This window comes from Petromyzon marinus, unplaced genomic scaffold, assembly GCF_048934315.1.
Source record: "Petromyzon marinus isolate PM22_M1 ecotype Great Lakes invasive population unplaced genomic scaffold, UKy_Petmar_22M1.pri1.0 PM_G_Scaffold_34, whole genome shotgun sequence".
In the NCBI taxonomy this organism is placed as follows: Eukaryota; Metazoa; Chordata; class Hyperoartia; order Petromyzontiformes; family Petromyzontidae; genus Petromyzon; species Petromyzon marinus.
The window spans coordinates 387399-407674 of record NW_027422917.1 but is presented as its reverse complement, the minus strand read 5'-3'; the positions used below and the strand labels follow the sequence as shown (position 1 = coordinate 407674).

At 47.4% G+C, this 20276-nt stretch overlaps 1 protein-coding gene across 3 annotated transcripts; it reads right to left on the bottom strand.

Moving 5' to 3' along the window:
• Positions 1 to 470: 470 nt before the first annotated feature.
• LOC142915722 (uncharacterized) lies at positions 471 to 19696 on the bottom strand. Of its 3 annotated transcripts, XM_076061417.1 has the most exons (12): positions 19496 to 19696; positions 16663 to 16776; positions 14400 to 14485; positions 8565 to 8729; positions 5036 to 5103; positions 3648 to 3721; positions 3080 to 3138; positions 2878 to 2947; positions 2653 to 2726; positions 1889 to 1997; positions 1654 to 1748; positions 471 to 747 (listed from the first exon to the last, which is right to left on the bottom strand). In XM_076061417.1, the coding sequence occupies exons 2-12, from the start codon at positions 16721 to 16723 to the stop codon at positions 472 to 474; spliced, it is 1137 nt and encodes a 378-aa protein (XP_075917532.1). In that variant the 5' UTR covers positions 16724 to 16776; positions 19496 to 19696; the 3' UTR covers position 471. The 3 variants fall into 3 exon arrangements, with proteins under 3 accessions (XP_075917532.1, XP_075917533.1, XP_075917531.1); XM_076061418.1 differs by lacking the exon at positions 16663 to 16776; XM_076061416.1 differs by lacking the exon at positions 19496 to 19696 and having other exon boundaries at positions 15989 to 16754.
• Positions 19697 to 20276: the final 580 nt, after the last annotated feature.

Below are 20276 nucleotides of genomic sequence, written 5' to 3'. Positions count from 1 at the left end.
CCCATCGTCGTCGTCGTCGTCGTCCTCGTGTGCTGCTGTCAAACCCAGCGGTGTTAAAACGTGTGGCGGCCCTCACGCTGTACCGTGTCTTATCGGCGGACGTGCCCCACCCCCCCCGACCCGCCCTCGCCCTCCGCCACCTCTGAAAATGAGTGAAGAACACTGCCGTGGGGCTTTCCTGCATCAACCAGCGTAGTACGTGACAATAGCGACGCAACGATAATTAATGTCTTCTTTGGTTCTTTCGGTAAAGTCACCACCACGTAGAATGATAATAAAATAATAAATTGATAAAATGACACGATAAAATTCTCACGACGTTTCGGGCCACGACACAAGCGGCCTTCATCAGGTGAAGGGACGAGAATGTCTGGAGGACAGCGCTGAGGCAGTCTCGTCCCTTCACCTGATGAAGGCCGCTTGTGTTGTGGCCGAAACGTCGTGAGAATTTTATCGTGTTATTTTATTTTATTATTTAATACAATTAATCCTTGCAGTCACGAACGCTTTAAATCGATGAATAACGTCTCGGCACGCGACACGTGCCGTGTTGTAAAAGTTCACCACTTGCCTCTGGCTGGCTGCTGCTGTCAACTCTTCGTTTGCCTTCTCCAGGTTTTGCACAATCACGTTCAGGTCCCGACGTTCGTGCTGCAGCTTGTCGCACGACAGCCGCAGCTCCGCGGTGCTTGCGGTGAACTCTCGCTCCTTCTCCGCAAAACTTCTCTCCGCGTTTTGCATCCCAGCCTGCATTCAGACCGTACGATGATGAAATCGATGAGGCGGGTGACCCGCTGCATTTGTTCAGATACAGTGAAAAAAGCTTGAGACTTTTCCAAAAAGGCTAAGAGAAAACCATTCCTTATTCGTGGTTCTTTCGGTAAAGTCGCCACGTAGAAGGGAAACTATAAAATGATTAAAATATTAAACAATTAAATTCTCACGACGTTTCGACGGCAACACAAGCAATCATCATCAGGTGTGAAAACCACAGCAAGAACATTTGGAATAAGTGGCGGTGAAAATTTTTTCTTGCTGTGGTGTTCACACCTGATGATGATTGCTTGAGTTGCCGTCGAAACGTCGTGAGAATTTTATTGTTGCATATTTTTATTATTTTATTGTTTCCCTTCTACGTGGCGACTTTACCCGAAAGAACCAAGAATATGAATCCCTGCAGTGACCAAAGCTTTAAATCAAAAAGAAAACCATTCCGTTAAAAATATCCAGTTAAGGAATGCAGACAATATTAGCGATGTAATAAATATGAACGGATACATATTCTTAGCTTTTTCGGTAAAGTCACGTTGAAAGGAAACAATAAAAATAATAAAATATATAAAACAATAAAAATTCTCACGACGTTTCGACCATAACACAAACGGTCATCATCAGGTGTGTCGGTTTGCATTAATGTATTTATTTTTAAAACACCGTTTAAACACCGTTTAAAAATAAATTAATTAATGCAAACCGACACACCTGATAACGACCGTTTGTGTTATGGTTGAAACGTCGTGAGAATTTTTATTGTTTTAAATATATTTTATTATTTTGTTTCCCTTCAACGTGGTGACTTTACCGAAAGAGCTAAGAATATGAATCGCTGCAGTCACGAAAGCTTTAAATAAAAAAAATGAACGGATAGGTCACCTGCAGCGTGCTTTCAACTTCCCGACGGCGATTTACTTCGAGTTTCAGGGTACCACTTTCTTTCTGCGTTTGCTCAAGCCGTGCTTGAAAGTTGCCTGTTAATTCACGCAAAACAAACGAAATCGGGATCGACTTTCACGGTCGGGACGTGCAGACATTTGCCCACCGCGCACACGCACAAACACATCCGGGCTCGTTGGCAATAAAAAGCGGGCAACTTGAAGTGTGCTCTCACGCTCTGTTTCTTCGAGTCGAGCGCAGCTTTCAATGGAATCTTGCAGCTTTTGCGAGGCCGTTTTGAGCTCTTCATTTTTTAACTCCAACAGCTCGGACATTTCTTTGGCCTAAGAGCGATGAGACGGAACTCTCTGTTTGCTAACTACTGAACGACAATGATAATAATACGACTTTACGCACGGATCTATGAAATTACCTACTGCTGGGCAAGGCGAGTTTTCTGGTTTGCAAGTCATCATTGAAGTCAGATAAGTTGTGTTTACCAGACTGAAATGAACTTGAGAAATCAAGACAAAGAGGTAGAAATGTGCACATCCCATATATTTCGTTGAACAAATGCGTTTAGGGCACTGAATACGTTCTAAAGTGGAAATAATTCACATTTTAAGCATTATATTGTTATACAGACGTTTGTAAATTGTAAAAGCAATGTATGAACACTGTACACAATGGCAATAGTAGGCATTAAAGGCAATAGTTTGGGATAGGAACATTAATATATCAGTTTTTATTTGAAGGTGATCTTGATCTTCCAAGGATATTTTATGATTGAGACAGGCATGCCTTTAGGAGCTACATTTCTTACATTTGAAATCAACAAAAATGTATGAGCCTGAATTATAACAGACCCTTGGGGTTTGAGCTATATATACACACTGGTTTGTAAAAGGTAATGCGTGGTCGTTTAATCCAATATTTTTTTTATCCCAACGTGCATTTAAAATGTGAGCAAAAGCGATCAGCTCATGAATTCACACGAACCTGGCTTTCTTTAATCGTCAACTTGTTTACAAAGTCCCACCGCGCTCTTCCCATCGCGTCCACAGCTGCTTCCACTGCGTACGACACACGCGTCGTACGTTCAACAAAGTGGCTGAGCGCGTCAATATTCATCCAGTAAAAACCACAACGGTCATCGATCATCATCGACGGTGCTCTGCGTATCACTGAGCAGCCGTGCATTGCGTCACCCGGCACGAGACTCACCTTTGCCCAACGCAATATTCTTGTCATTTTGAGACTTTAAATTCAATTCGCTGAAAGTCACCGCAAACGTCTTTAAGAGAGGATGACAGCGGGGATCCAGCATCAATGTTAAATGTGCACGTGCGTACGTTTATACCGTTACACGTTTCTCAAGAAATACAATTAAATGAAAACAAAATTTAAAAAGCATCACACATTTTACCTTCAGTTCTGCTTTCAGCGACGAATGAACAGCTTCCACTTGTTCCTGTTCTGTTTCAGCTGCCATTATCACCGTGCGGACGTGACCCACGTGAGTCAACGACAAGCAAGTTTAATCACTAAACGTGTTACACCGTCAACGTCCATTATCACCGTACGCACGTGACCCACGTGAGTCAACGACAAGCAAGTTTAATCACTAAACGTGTTACACCGTCAATGTCATTATCACCGTACGCACGTGACCCACGTGAGTCAACGACAAGCAGGTTTAATCGCTAAACGTGTTACACCGTCAATGTCCATTATCACCGTACGCACGTGACCCACGTGAGTCAACAATAAGCAAGTTTAATCGCTAAACATGTCACACCGTTAATGTCATTATCACCGTGCGGACGTGACCCACGTGAGTCAACGACAATCAAGTTTAATCACTAAACGTGTTACACCGTCAATGTCATTATCACCGTACGCACGTGACCCACGTGAGTCAACGACAAGCAAGTTTAATCACTAAACGTGTAACACCGGCAACGTCCAATGGTCGGCGAATGTTGAGAATGTACCTCTGGTTAATGTTTGTTGCACTGAAGAGGACTGGCCCTTCAGATCGTCACACATCTGCCTGGTGGCACGGATCCTTACGGACACGGGCACATTGCAAGGACGGCGGGTCAGAAAACCTTCGTAGGAACGTATCCGCCATTTTAAGGCAAAGCGCATTGCAGATGAAGATATTCTTGGTTCTTTCGGTGAAGTCACGTAGAAGGGAAACAACAAAATAAAAACTCACCGTGATTTTGTTGTTTTCTGTGACTTTACCGAAAGAACCAAAGAACGTGAATTCCTGCAGTCGCGAAAGTTTTTAAAATGAAAATGCAGAGAGGATGTTGGTGTCATCAACAAGTCGCTCGTTTGTTCTGCCGGCGTGACCTCTGACCTCCACCCAGTAGTCCACTCAGGGGCGGAGCAACAGGGGGGAATGGGGGGGGGGTCAGCCCCCCCCCTGAAAATTTGGGGAAGTCGGTAAATCGGGATAACCGGATATCCGGCTGCTGCAAAATGCCGCAGGCTGCCACCTTGTGATGCCACCTTGTGTGCTGCCCTGCAGGCTGTCACCTTGTGCTGCCCTGCAGGCTGTCACCTTGTGCTGCCCTGCAGGCTGCCACCTCGTGTGCTGCCCTGCAGGCTACCACCTTGTGTGCTGCCCTGCAGGCTACCACCTCGTGTGCTGCCCTGCAGGCTACCACCTTATGATGTCACCTTGTGCTGCCCTGCAGACTGCCACCTTGTGCTGCTGCCCTGCAGGCTGCCACCTTGTGATGTCACCTTGTGTGCTGCCACCTCGTGCTGCCCTACAGGCTGCCACCTTGTGCTGCCCTGCAGGCTGCCACCTTGTGTGCTGCCCTGCAGGCTGTCACCTTGTGCTGCCCTGCAGGCTACCACCTTGTGCTGCCACCTTGTGATGTCACCTTGTGATGTCACCTCGTGCTGCCCTGCAGGCTGCCACCTTGTGCTGCCCTGCAGGCTGCCACCTTGTGCTGCTGCCCTGCAGGCTGCCACCTTGTGTGCTGCCCTGCAGGCTGCCACCTTGTGTGCTGCCCTGCAGGCTGCTTGAGCGGCAGCCTTGCGAACTTATCGAACTTACTGGCCACGTCGGCGGCTCCGACCTATTAATAAACTCCGCAGCTCAAATCTAATAATAAGTTTTATACATTTGTGGTGCCCATTGGAAAACACAAACACACTGAGATATCTCAGAATGTTGAAGTCAGCAACCCCCCCAAAGTCAAAATCCTGGCTCCTCGCCCCTGAGTCCACCGGACATCTCTGAAATCTACCGGACATTTGTTACAAAAAAAAGAGCTTCATTGCTCTTCGGGTTTCTCCAGTAAGTTGAGGAACCTAAACAGAGGACAGAGATGAAATTCGAGGGAAATGAATAACTTCTTACTTCTCCATTAAATCTCCTTTGATGTCAATCACGTCTTGAAGTTGCGCGCTGAGGTGTACATTTTCAAGCTGAAAGGAAACACGACACACACACTTCGCTGAGGTGACGCATACCGCTTCAACACAGTTGTCTGATAATTGTTATCTGACACACAGCACTGATAATGATGTTCGGGTTTCATAAAGCATCGTCAATCATGCAGACAAAGCGATCGCTGAGGAACCACAGACACGAATCTTATTGCTGTCCAGTTGAAGCTACAAACAGATCAGAAGCACCTTTAAATCATTGTCTTGGCAAACCAAGTGTTTCTCTATTTTAGTTAACAATGACGAATGATGAGTGGACACAATTACCAATCATAATGATGACTATGGGGAATCCACAAAAACAACCTAATCGTGATTATAACCAGACGAAATTAATGAGTTTGAAACAATATGCAGACTAAGATAATGTAGCAACGTTATTTGAGATGCCACTGCATCTCCCATTGAGCACGGTTGGCTACGTACGGTGTGAAAGAAGTTCAACATACACACACGCAGCACGGTTGGCTACGTACGGTGTGAAAGAAGTTCAACAAACACACACGTAGCACGGTTGGCTACGTACGGTGTGAAAGAAGTTCAACATACACACACGTAGCACGGTTGGCTACGTACGGTGTGAAAGAAGTTCAACATACACACACGTAGCACGGTTGGCTACGTACGGTGTGAAAGAAGTTCAACATACACACACGTAGCACGGTTGGCTACGTACGGTGTGAAAGAAGTTCAACATACACACACGTAGCACGGTTGGCTACGTACGGTATGAAAGAAGTTCAACATACACACACGTAGCACGGTTGGCTACGTACGGTGTGAAAGAAGTTCAACATACACACACACATAGCACGGTTGGCTACGTACGGTGTGAAAGATGTTCAACAAACACACACATAGCACGGTTGGCTACGTACGGTGTGAAAGAAGTTCAACATACACACACGTAGCACGGTTGGCTACGTACGGTGTGAAAGATGTTAAACATACACACACGTAGCATGGTTGGCTACGTACGGTGTGAAAGAAGTTCAACATACACACACACATAGCACGGTTGGCTACGTACGGTGTGAAAGAAGTTCAACATACACACACATAGCACGGTTGGCTACGTACGGTGTGAAAGAAGTTCAACATACACACACGTAGCACGGTTGGCTACGTACGGTGTGAAAGAAGTTCAACATACACACACGTAGCACGGTTGGCTACGTACGGTATGAAAGAAGTTCAACATACACACACGTAGCACGGTTGGCTACGTACGGTGTGAAAGAAGTTCAACATACACACACACATAGCACGGTTGGCTACGTACGGTGTGAAAGATGTTCAACAAACACACACATAGCACGGTTGGCTACGTACGGTGTGAAAGAAGTTCAACATACACACACGTAGCACGGTTGGCTACGTACGGTGTGAAAGATGTTAAACATACACACACGTAGCATGGTTGGCTACGTACGGTGTGAAAGAAGTTCAACATACACACACACATAGCACGGTTGGCTACGTACGGTGTGAAAGAAGTTCAACATACACACACATAGCACGGTTGGCTACGTACGGTGTGAAAGAAGTTCAACATACACACACATAGCACGGTTGGCTACGTACGGTGTGAAAGAAGTTCAACATACACACAGTGCACTGAGGAAAACCAAACCTGATCATTGGCTACGTGTCTACGTCAAAATATTGATGAAGTTTACCGATTAGCTGACAATAAATGTTTGGGTTTGGAGAAATGAGGAGCCACTCACACCAACATTGAATGAAAGCGTTCCACTGCTTTAGTCGACAAGACTAAGAGATATATTTTTGGTTCTTTCGGTAAAGTCACCACGTAGAAGGGAAACAATAAAGTAATAAAAATATAAACAATAAAATTATCACGACGTTTCGACGGCAACACAAGCAATCATCGTCAGGTGTGAAAACCACAGCAAGAAAATTTTTAAAAAGTGGCGGTGACATTTTTTTCTTGCGGTGGTTTTCACACCTGATGATGATCGCTTGCGTTGCAGTCGAAACGTCGTGAGAATTTTATTGTTTTAAATTTTTATTATTTTATTTTTTCCCTTCTACGTGGCGACTTTACCGAAAGAATCAAGAAGAAGACGAAGAAGAGATTTGAAGTTTACGTCACTGCAGGAATCCATAATCGTTGGTTCATTCGGTAAAGTCACCACCACGTAGAAGGGAAACAATAAAATAATAAAAAATATAAAACAATAAAAGTCTCACGACGTTTCAACTGCAACACAAGCAATCATCATCAGGTGTGAAAACCACAGCAAGAATTTTTTTTTAAAGAGCGGCGGTGAAAATTGTTTTCTTGCTGTGGTTTTCACACCTGACGATGATCGCTTGCGTTGCAGTCGAAACGTCGTGATAATTTGATCGTTTTACATTTTTATTATTTTATTGTTTCCCTTCTACGTGGCGGTGACTTTACCGAAAGAACCAAGAATATGAATCCCTGCAGTCACGAAATATTTAAATAAAAATTTAATAAGACTAAGAGATTTGAAGTTTTTCGTCACCGCAGGAATCCACAGTCTTTGCTTTCATTCAAGTAAAGTCGCGTAGCGCGTATAAAAATACAACACAAAATAATGAATCAAATCACGACGTTTCCATCGCGACACCACAGGCGGCGGTCGTCCTCAGGCGAAAATAAAAAATAAAAATTAAACCTCTTGCTGCTGCTGCTGCTGTTGTTGTTGTTGTGACAGGACTCTCACGCTGGTTCAGCAGTTCCACTGCAGGGATTACTTTTTTTACCGCCCGAGGACAAAGCGCTTGAGGTGTTGCGATCGAAACGTCGTGGACATTTTATCATCTTTATACCTACCACGTGACTTTACCGAAGTAACCAAAGATTAAAGGCCAAGAGAATGACCGCGCGCAATGCACAAATACTCCGCGGAAACTCGACAAGTCGTCGGCCCGCAAACCAACTCAGCCACCCCTAGCGACAAAATGCATTTGCTTGTTTCTCTAAATAGCAGTAACACTAAATCACTCATATTACGGGAATACAAACGCTTTATTTTTTTAAACGCAGCTACGAGGTTTTTTTTTAGGGGGGGCGCATTTAGACCCGAGGGTTAAGGTCGTTTTTCCTCACCTAATTTTTGAATATCACGAGTTTAATTTAATAATTATAATGACGTACATTGTAATTACTCTCCGGATCAGCCTGCATCACAACCCCGCGAACCACCCGGAGGAGCGTGGAGGACCACCGGTGGTACGGGGGAGGGAGGGAAGGTGACCACACTGTGAGAAGCACTGCTTTAGAGAAATGAGACCACTTACTGCTGCTGCTGTTGCCCACCTGTGTTACTCACAGCCCTGAGGACCACCCGGAGGAGCGTGGTGGACCACCGGCGATACCGGGGGTGAGTGACCACACTGAGAAGCACTGCTTTAGAGAAATGAGACCACTTACTGCTGCTGCTACCCACCTGTGTTTGTCGAGTTGATTTCTGCAGAGCGTCGGCCGTCTCCTGGGCCATTCTGACAGCTTCCTCCTTTTTGCTGAGCTCAGAGTGAACTCTGACCTTCCACATGTTCAACTTGTTCATTTCACAGCGCAAATAATTGTACGTCCTTGACACGTGATCTTTATTCTGCGAAGAAAAAAAACCAACCAAACACAACACACGGCATGAGGAGCGTGTGTCAGCAGCTTCCCAAGCCGTAGTGTCGTGAACACATCAAGATTTTCCGCTGCCCGATGACCGATTATTCGCGATAAACGTTCTTGGGTTGGCTCGCGTAAGTGTGTGTCGTTACCCTCCACCACCCGACCCAGCCAGTGAGGTTTGTCACGTAAACAAAACGCGCCAGTGAATTACTACTCCGGCCCACCGGTGTGTCGGAGAGTAAATCCACAACATTTACACATTCATACTTTACGCGATATAACCAAAAAAACATTTATTATACGAATATAATTGGTCACGAAAGCCTACGTGTTGAACTGATTATTATTACTCCATTTCAACCGAAAACTCGATCAAGTCATGTACAAGCACAAATACACGGTTTTTTATTTTTTAAATATACTTTCCCTCAAAACGTCTTTGCCAAGTGCTGTGAACGTAAAAAGGTTTAAGGCACAGATCTGAAATTGTTTGATCGTAATCACTGCTGGCAAAAGGGCCTCCACTAGAGGGCGCTCAGTAGAGGCTGAACTCTTCCACGCTGTTCAAGACGTCTTGGAAGAGAAACCCTCACTAGGGGCTGAACTCTTCCACGCTGGGGAGACGTCTTGGTAGAGAAACCCTCACTAGGGGCTGAACTCTTCCACGCTGTTCAAGACGTTTTGGAAGTGAAACCCTCACTAGGGGCTGAACTCTTCCACGCTGGGGAGACGTCTTGGTAGAGAAACCCTCACTAGGGGCTGAACTCTTCCACGCTGTTCAAGACGTCTTGGTAGAGGAACCCTCATTAGGGGCTGAACTCTTCCACGCTGTTCAAGACGTCTTGGTAGAGGAACCCTAACTAGGGGCTGAACTCTTCCACGCTGTTCAAGACGTCTTGGAAGTGAAACCCTCACTAGGGGCTGAACTCTTCCACGCTGTTCAAGACGTCTTGGAAGTGAAACCCTTACTAGGAGCTGAACTCTTCCACGCTGTTCAAGACGTCTTGGTAGAGAAACCCTCACTAGGGGCTGAACTCTTCCACGCTGTTCAAGACGTCTTGGAAGAGAAACCCTCACTAGGGGCTGAACTCTTCCACGCTGTTCAAGGCGCCTTGGTAGAGAAACCCTCACTAGGGGCTGAACTCTTCCACGCTGTTCAAGACGTCTTGGTAGAGGAACCCTCACTAGGGGCTGAACTCTTCCACGCTGTTCAAGACGTCTTGGTAGAGAAACCCTCACTAGGGGCTGAACTCTTCCACGCTGTTCAAGACGTCTTGGTAGAGAAACCCTCACTAGGGGCTGAACTCTTCCACGCTGTTCAAGACGTCTTGGAAGAGAAACCCTCACTAGGGGCTGAACTCTTCCACGCTGTTCAAGACGTCTTGGTAGAGAAACCCTCACTAGGGGCTGAACTCTTCCACGCTGGGGAGACGTCTTGGAAGAGAAACCCTCGCTAGGGGCTGAACTCTTCCACGCTGTTCAAGACGTCTTGGAAGAGAAACCCTCACTAGGGGCTGAACTCTTCAACGCTGTTCAAGACGTTTTGGTAGAGAAACCCTCACTAGGGGCTGAACTCTTCCACGCTGTTCAAGACGTCTTGGAAGTGAAACCCTCACTAGGGGCTGAACTCTTCCATGCTGTTCAAGACGCTTTGGTAGAGAAACCCTCACTATGGGCTGAACTCTTCCACGCTGGGGAGACGTCTTGGTAGAGAAACCCTCACTAGGGGCTGAACTCTTCCACGCTGTTCAAGACGTCTTGGTAGAGAAACCCTCACTAGGGGCTGAACTCTTCCACGCTGTTCAAGACGTCTTGGTAGAGGAACCCTCACTAGGGGCTGAACTCTTCCACGCTGTTCAAGACGTCTTGGTAGAGAAACCCTCACTAGGGGCTGAACTCTTCCACGCTGTTCAAGACGTCTTGGTAGAGAAACCCTCACTAGGGGCTGAACTCTTCCACGCTGTTCAAGACGTCTTGGAAGAGAAACCCTCCCTAGGGGCTGAACTCTTCCACGCTGGGGAGAAGTCTTGGTAGAGAAACCCTCACTAGGGGCTGAACTCTTCCACGCTGTTCAAGACGTCTTGGAAGTGAAACCCTCACTAGGGGCTGAACTCTTCCACGCTGGGGATACGTTTTGGTAGAGAAACCCTCACTAGGGGCTGAACTCTTCCACGCTGTTCAAGACGTCTTGGAAGAGAAACCCTCACTAGGGGCTGAACTCTTCCACGCTGTTCAAGACGTCTTGGAAGTGAAACCCTCACTAGGGGCTGAACTCTTCCACGCTGTTCAAGACGTCTTGGAAGTGAAACCCTCACTAGGGGCTGAACTCTTCCACGCTGTTCAAGACGTCTTGGAAGTGAAACCCTCACTAGGGGCTGAACTCTTCCACGCTGTTCAAGACGTCTTGGTAGAGAAACCCTCACTAGGGGCTGAACTCTTCCACGCTGTTCAAGACGTCTTGGTAGAGAAACCCTCACTAGGGGCTGAACTCTTCCACGCTGTTCAAGACGTCTTGGAAGAGAAACCCTCACTAGGGGCTGAACTCTTCCACGCTGTTCAAGACGTCTTGGTAGAGAAACCCTCACTAGGGGCTGAACTCTTCCACGCTGGGGAGACGTCTTGGAAGAGAAACCCTCACTAGGGGCTGAACTCTTCCACGCTGTTCAAGACGTCTTGGAAGAGAAACCCTCACTAGGGGCTGAACTCTTCCACGCTGTTCAAGACGTCTTGGTAGAGAAACCCTCACTAGGGGCTGAACTCTTCCACGCTGTTCAAGACGTCTTGGTAGAGAAACCCTCACTAGGGGCTGAACTCTTCCACGCTGTTCAAGACGTCTTGGAAGAGAAACCCTCCCTAGGGGCTGAACTCTTCCACGCTGGGGAGAAGTCTTGGTAGAGAAACCCTCACTAGGGGCTGAACTCTTCCACGCTGTTCAAGACGTCTTGGAAGTGAAACCCTCACTAGGGGCTGAACTCTTCCACGCTGGGGATACGTTTTGGTAGAGAAACCCTCACTAGGGGCTGAACTCTTCCACGCTGTTCAAGACGTCTTGGAAGAGAAACCCTCACTAGGGGCTGAACTCTTCCACGCTGTTCAAGACGTCTTGGAAGTGAAACCCTCACTAGGGGCTGAACTCTTCCACGCTGTTCAAGACGTCTTGGAAGTGAAACCCTCACTAGGGGCTGAACTCTTCCACGCTGTTCAAGACGTCTTGGAAGTGAAACCCTCACTAGGGGCTGAACTCTTCCACGCTGTTCAAGACGTCTTGGTAGAGAAACCCTCACTAGGGGCTGAACTCTTCCACGCTGTTCAAGACGTCTTGGAAGAGAAACCCTCACTAGGGGCTGAACTCTTCCACGCTGTTCAAGACGTCTTGGTAGAGAAACCCTCACTAGGGGCTGAACTCTTCCACGCTGGGGAGACGTCTTGGAAGAGAAACCCTCACTAGGGGCTGAACTCTTCCACGCTGTTCAAGACGTCTTGGAAGAGAAACCCTCACTAGGGGCTGAACTCTTCAACGCTGTTCAAGACGTTTTGGTAGAGAAACCCTCACTAGGGGCTGAACTCTTCCACGCTGTTCAAGACGTCTTGGAAGTGAAACCCTCACTAGGGGCTGAACTCTTCCATGCTGTTCAAGACGCTTTGGTAGAGAAACCCTCACTATGGGCTGAACTCTTCCACGCTGGGGAGACGTCTTGGTAGAGAAACCCTCACTAGGGGCTGAACTCTTCCACGCTGTTCAAGACGTCTTGGTAGAGAAACCCTCACTAGGGGCTGAACTCTTCCACGCTGTTCAAGACGTCTTGGTAGAGGAACCCTCACTAGGGGCTGAACTCTTCCACGCTGTTCAAGACGTCTTGGTAGAGAAACCCTCACTAGGGGCTGAACTCTTCCACGCTGTTCAAGACGTCTTGGTAGAGAAACCCTCACTAGGGGCTGAACTCTTCCACGCTGTTCAAGACGTCTTGGAAGAGAAACCCTCCCTAGGGGCTGAACTCTTCCACGCTGGGGAGAAGTCTTGGTAGAGAAACCCTCACTAGGGGCTGAACTCTTCCACGCTGTTCAAGACGTCTTGGAAGTGAAACCCTCACTAGGGGCTGAACTCTTCCACGCTGGGGATACGTTTTGGTAGAGAAACCCTCACTAGGGGCTGAACTCTTCCACGCTGTTCAAGACGTCTTGGAAGAGAAACCCTCACTAGGGGCTGAACTCTTCCACGCTGTTCAAGACGTCTTGGAAGTGAAACCCTCACTAGGGGCTGAACTCTTCCACGCTGTTCAAGACGTCTTGGAAGTGAAACCCTCACTAGGGGCTGAACTCTTCCACGCTGTTCAAGACGTCTTGGAAGTGAAACCCTCACTAGGGGCTGAACTCTTCCACGCTGTTCAAGACGTCTTGGTAGAGAAACCCTCACTAGGGGCTGAACTCTTCCACGCTGTTCAAGACGTCTTGGAAGAGAAACCCTCACTAGGGGCTGAACTCTTCCACGCTGTTCAAGACGTCTTGGTAGAGAAACCCTCACTAGGGGCTGAACTCTTCCACGCTGTTCAAGACGTCTTGGTAGAGAAACCCTCACTAGGGGCTGAACTGTTCCACGCTGTTCAAGACGTCTTGGAAGTGAAACCCTCACTAGGGGCTGAACTCTTCCACGCTGTTCAAGACGTCTTGGTAGAGGAACCCTCACTAGGGGCTGAACTCTTCCACGCTGTTCAAGACGTCTTGGAAGAGAAACCCTCACTAGGGGCTGAACTCTTCCACGCTGTTCAAGACGTCTTGGTAGAGAAACCCTCACTAGAGACTGAACTCTTTCACGCTGTTCAAGATGTCTTGGTAGAGAAGCCCTCACTAGGGGCTGAACTCTTCCACGCTGTTCAAGACGTCTTGGTAAAGACACCCTCACTAGGGGCTGAACTCTTCCACGCTGTTCAAGACGTCTTGGTAGTGAAACCCTCACTAGGGGCTGAACTCCTCCATGCTGGGGAGACGTCTTGGAAGTGATGGTAGTACCCACACTTTACCCCACCACATGCGGCCTGCCATTCAACTGCGGTGTACCAATATATACTGCAGAGTGGACAGAGGTGGGACATTGTAGACACGTGCCTATTAAACCTGGCACGCCTGGACATCACGACCGTGTGGACCGCAAGTCCAACGTGCTGAACCATTGCGCACCGTGGCAGCAGCCCCAAGCTTCGTGAAACTAAATAAATTTTCACTTGAAGCTTTCGTGACTGCAGTGATTCACATTCTCGGTTCTTTCGGTAAAGTCACCGCCACGTAGAAAGGGAAACAATAAAATAATAAAAATATAAAACAATTGAATTATCACGACGTTTCGACTGCAACACAAGCAGCGATCATCGTCAGGTGTGAAAACCACAGCAAGAAAATTTGAAAAAAGTTTTTTTTAAACGTCAGTACCACGGAGAGCGATTTGGCAGCTTGTTCAGATGTCTGAAACGTCGCGAGAATTTTATTGTTTTATATTTTTATTATTGTATTGTTTCCCTTCTACGTGGTGACTTTACCGAAAGAACCGAGAATATGAAACTAGATGAATCGGTATTTTCTTAGAATGACCGTATTATTAATGTGAAATAACGATGCACATCTGTGGGCACGTTTCAATGTGATCAGCGAGTCATCTTGCCTCTTGCCAATCAAGCGGCACCGGCGGCAGCGGCGGCGGCGGCGTGCTCTGCTGAGGTTGATGCTGCTCAGTGATGTTTGCTTGAGCTGCGAACAAAAATTGCGCACAATTAAGTTAAAGTACATCCTAGATTTAAAGTTTTCGTGACTGCTAGGATCCATACTCTTTGGTTCTATTGGTTCTATTGGGTTTATTTTCACCTACGTGACTTTACCCAATAGAACCAAAGAGTATTAAAGTACATCGTTCATAATAGCACCGCACGAGATGTACATTGGTACACGTTGACACACGTATCGCTTTTTAGAACTTTCCAACTGAGGTTTAGTGCTCAGCTCAGTCGGGGTGTCTGTCGGCAATGAGAGGTTATGATGAGCATCATAAATATGAATAAATCTTCAGTAAAATTGCGTTCTGATATAAAGTGCTTGCCCTGTAGAAAAATCGGCGAACTGACCAAAAGTTTTTTTCCAATGTATATCAGCCGTTTTTTTCCAAAAAAACTTTGGAGACAAAAGCCAGCGTTAAAGGAACCCATCAACTAAACGAAACTAAACTTGTTATTTTACCACGTAAGAGCCCGCTCGGATACGTAGCTCTTGTTCAGAAGCGACCTGGCCACAGTTGATAAGCTCAACAAAGTGGTTCCTCACCACGTGTCAATGTATATCAGCCGCATTACTCTTAAACGTCACGTTTTTCTAAATGCGCGGGGAAACAATGCAGGGCATGGAGCAACATCAACACCGCCGTGGGGAGAACGCGCAAACTTTCAAACGCACGGGCGTCAGGGGTCGGGATCGAACCCACGACCCTCCTGCGTACCAGGCGAGGTAGTTAACATCTCCTAGCCACCGTGATGATGATGATGATGAGAGAGAGACACGCAAACTCCAAATACACAGCAACAGGCGTCAGGGGTCGGGATCGAACCCACGACCCTCCTGCGTACCGGGCGAGGTAGTTAACATCTCCTAGCCACCGTGATGATGATGATGATGAGAGAGAGACACGCAAACTCCAAATACACAGCAACAGGCGTCAGGGTTGGGATCGAACCCACGACCTCCTGCGTACCGGGCGAGGTAGCTAACGTCTCCTAGCCACCGTGATGATGATGATGATGAGAGAGAGACACACAAACTCCAAATACACAGCAACAGGCGTCAGGGGTCGGGATCGAACCCCCGACCCTCCTGTTTACTAGGCGAGGTAGTTAACGTCTCCTAGCCAACGCGGTCCACCTGCCCTAGGCACGCACACCTAGGACGAGCCGCTTTTCATCGCGACGTGACGGACGTACCGCCTCTTGCGTTCCTGGGGCAAGCGCTGCCTAACCATCGTTATCGTCAATGACTAAGCAGAGCGCCGCACCGTACTTCTGACGTCAAACGCCGGTTGAAAAGCGCAAGCGGAATTCGTGCTCGGCGATCAATGTGGACATCGGAGGATTGAGATCGTTTTAAGTAAAATAAGCGGCGCGATTGGTTTACAGATCGGAGCCAGGCGATACACGGGGCCATGATCCACAGCTGAAACGAATACCTTGACCTTGGCGGTGTCACTTGACCATGACCAAGTTGACTGACCTTGCAATAGCATCCTCTGTGCTTGACCTTGTTGAACCTGTCCAGTTTCACCACGACCCACTTGACCTTGTCCAAGTTGACCCCAAGCGTGACCCAATGGCTCCTGGACTTGGCCCAGTGGACAGAGAGATTGCCTTGGCTGACTCAGGCCCTGATTAGGTTGACCTCGGCCTTGCCCCAGCAGACCATGGGCGTGCCCTGACAGTCCCTGGCCCTGCTCGGGTTGATGCTGACCCTGTTTTGGCTGAGTCTGACCTCGGCCCAATTGGGGGTTTTTTTTCCCGTCGTGATATTGGCTCTGCCCTGGCTGATTGTGGCCTTGAATTGCCACTCCGTCACCTTCCCCCGGCTGACCCTGCCCTTTATTACCCCAACCTTGAGTCGATGGCCCCTGCCCTGGCTGATTGTGGCCTTGAATTGCCACTCCGTCGCCTTCCCCCGGCTGACCCTGCCCTTTATTACCCCAACCTTGAACCGATGGCCCCTGGATTTGCCCCCCAGATTGACCTTCACCTTGTCCCATCTGACACCACCCGTGACCCAACATCACCTGGAATGGCCCCGTTTGACCGCGACCTTGCCCTGGCTGACTCTGGCCACGGCTCGATGGCTCCCGGACCTGCCTAGATTGACGGTGACCTCGTTCATTCTCTGAAACACTGCCCAAGATGCACCGTATTTTGAAGTCGGGGAGCGTGGAAAAACTGCTGCCCAAATTTCGGCCGAAGGTTTCATTGTCGTTCCCCTCCATGTTGTATTCTTTGCACACTCCTCAGATAGCCGTCTTCCTGCATGACGCACAGACACCGTGTACGTGCACGCAAGAAAAAAAACAAATGTGGAATTTATTAAGACAGCGCCACTGCTGCAGAGCAATCCAGATGGCACCAGCGAGATCTCTCGGCAAAGCAACTTACAAGTTTAAATGGGAATCATTTTTTTTTTAATTGCCACCGCCCGTCTGTTTACGCTGTAGCGTTAATGGAGGTGGGGGCAAACAGCGTTGTTGCTGCAATTTTTACATTTTTTAAAAATACGAATGCAACAAGTTTCCCAATACGTCAATCGGTAATTGTATTTTCATGGTGTTACTGTATTGATTTTGTGCTTTGCTGCACTGACAATGAGAATCTAGATTCATTTGTCGATTTAAAGCTTTCGTGACTGCAAGGATTCATCTTCTTTGGTTCTTTCGGTAAAGTCACCATCACGTAGAATGAGAAAATAATAAATTGATCAAATAAAATAACACAATAAAATTCTCACGACGTTTCGGCCACAACACAAGTGGCCTTCATCAGGTGAAGGGACGAGACTGTCTGGAGGACAGCGCTGCAGCGAGCGCTGTCCCTTCACCTGATGAAGGCCACTTGTGTTGTGGCCGAAACGTCGTGAGAATTTTATCGTGTTATTTTATTTTATTAATTTATTATTTTATTCTCATTCTACGTGGTGGTGACTTTACCGAAAGAACCAAAGAAGATGAATCTAGCTTAACATCAAAGTTCTTCAACTGGAGTTCCCTCAACGTAAGGCCTACCCCGTGCTCCTGATCATTGTGACCACACAATGCTATAATTAGCTGACACGTGCCTATTGATCCAAGAGCCACATCGAGTGAAAAATTTTTTTCTTAAGTGTCCTGCATTTAGTTTTTATTTTATTTTAAGATGTAATAACAGTTGTGCTTATTATTGTTATCATACACGTGTGGGAGGAAATCGCAGCACCGGGAGAAAACTCCACGTGGCGTGCGAGGGGGAAACACTCAATCCCCCCCCAAAGAGATGGAAAGTGATGGCGATTTGAATACTTGCTGCCACTGCCTTCACCTGGCGTGCCCAGGGTATGGCCATCCCCTCGACGCCCACGGGAATAGAATTTCACAACATGTTGACATGTTTACACCAAACAATAACACAAAGATCCCACACCGTGTAGCCTGTAACAGGCTGTAGGGGCAAGTGCTGTTAGCGAGCAGCAGCTATGAAGGCTACCGGCACTGTGGCACACGAGGGGGGTGGGTGGCCAGCACCACGCCCGGTCGCCTTTGTCTCCCCAGTGCTAGCGATGTTTTACTACTACACACCGCTACACCAGCTACTCGTTTGAGGCTGAGTCGACCTAGGGGAGTCCCAGAATCGGTTTAGATAATCGTCGCCGGCGGTGTTGGAAGGCCCGAAGTGAATCACTCAACAACAACAACACGGTGTGGTGATTAGACCACTAAGCTAGACACATTGTCAAGGCCCCAAGGGAATCACTCAACAACAACAACAAGGTGTGGTGATTAGACCACTAAGCTAGACGCATTGTCAAGGCCCCAAGTGAATCACTCAACAACAAGGTGTGGTGATTAGACCACTAAGCTAGACACATTGTCAAGGCCCCAAGTGAATCACTCAACAACAACAACACAGTGTGGTGATTAGACCACTAAGTTAGACACATTGTCAAGGCCCCAAGTGAATCACTCAACAACAACACGGAGTGGTGATTAGACCACTAAGCTAGACACATTGTCAAGGCCCCAAGTGAATCACTCAACAACAACAACACAGTGTGGTGATTAGACCACTAAGCTAGACACATTGTCAAGGCCCCAAGTGAATCACTCAACAACACGGAGTGGTGATTAGACCACTAAGCTAGACACATTGTCAAGGCCCCAAGTGAATCACTCAACAACACGGTGTGGTGATTAGACCACTAAGCTAGACACATTGTCAAGGCCCCAAGTGAATCACTCAACAACAACAACACCACGGTGTGGTGATTAGACCACTAAGCTAGACACATTGTCAAGGCCCCAAGTGAATCACTCAACAATCTCTCTCTGTAATGATGATGATGATGATCGTGAACAATGTCTCTCTGTAATGATGATGATGATTGTGAACAATCTCTCTCTGTAATGATGATGATCGTGAACAATGTCTCTCTGTAATGATGATGATGATCGTGAACAATCTCTCTCTGTAATGATGATGATCGTGAACAATGTCTCTCTGTAATGATGATCGTGAACAATCTCTCTCTGTAATAATGATGATCGTGAACAATCTCTCTCTGTAATGATGATCGTGAACAATCTCTCTCTGTAATGATGATCGTGAACAATCTCTCTCTGTAATGATGATGATCGTGAACAATCTCTCTCTGTAATGATGATGATCGTGAACAATGTCTCTCTGTAATGATGATGATCGTGAACAATCTCTCTCTGTAATGATGATGATCGTGAACAATGTCTCTCTGTAATGATGATGATCGTGAACAATCTCTCTCTGTAATGATGATCGTGAACAATCTCTCTCTGTAATGATGATGATCGTGAACAATCTCTCTCTGTAATGATGATGATCGTAAACAATCTCTCTCTCTAATGATGATGATCGTGAACAATCTCTCTCTGTAATGATGATCGTGAACAATCTCTCTCTCTGTAATGATGATGATGATCGTGACGTCTGGCACAGATGATGATAGAGTTAGGCCCAAATCAACCTTCGGCGATGCTTTGATCCGCCGGCGATTGTAAGCGCAGGAGTCGCCTCGATTGTTGCGGCCTGTACGCCTTGCGGTATACTTCGTACAACTACAGACTCCTAAAGCAACTTAACGAGACGTGAAAGTTAAAACTTTTAAAAATAAAACCAAGCCGCGCTGCGTGAGTAGAATAGTGACGCTCGCGCGCCAAGAATCGACTCTTTAAATCGAGAGCAAATGAATCGAAGGTTGTAGATTCCTTTAGAATCGGCCTATTCACGTTTAATCGATGCCACAGGCGCTCACCGGATATCGATTCTCGCCGGTCGTGCACCGTGCGATAAAGGTCCGTTACCCGAAACGTCGCCTATTAAATATTATTCCCCCCCTTTTTAAAGCCGGAGTTAACGACGACTGACGCCGTTGAGTTCGGGTTTGGCTAATTGTGTTGTGTGCCCGTTGCCCCACTGCCAAACGCAGCGCCACCAAATCACGTGGTTAAGTAATCGATTTCAAATGGATAATCGCAAATCGAAACGACGATTTTCCAGCAGCGGCTTGGGGGCCATCGACTGAGGCGAACGTCACCGGTGGCGTTCACGTTCGGTGTGTGTGTGTCTGTGTGTATGTATGTGTGTGTCTGTATGTGTGTGCGTATGTGTGTGTGTATGTGTGTGTCTGTGTGTCTGTGTGTGTGTCTCTGTGTGTGTCTGTCTCTGTGTGTGTCTGTGTGTGTGTCTCTGTGTGTGTGTGTCTCTGTGTGTGTGTCTCTGTGTTGTGTCTGTCTGTGTGTGTGTCT

Coding starts and splice junctions, on each gene's coding strand:
- LOC142915722 (XM_076061416.1), bottom strand. CDS start 16,739: ATGGAGGGGAACGACAATGAAACCTTCGGCCGAAATTTGGGCAGCAGT. Junction 2,727..2,877: donor GAATATTGCGTTGGGCAAAG/GTGAGTCTCGTG, acceptor TGTCGTACGCAG/TGGAAGCAGCTGTGGACGCG. Junction 748..1,653: donor AAGTTGAAAGCACGCTGCAG/GTGACCTATCCG, acceptor GTCTGAATGCAG/GCTGGGATGCAAAACGCGGA.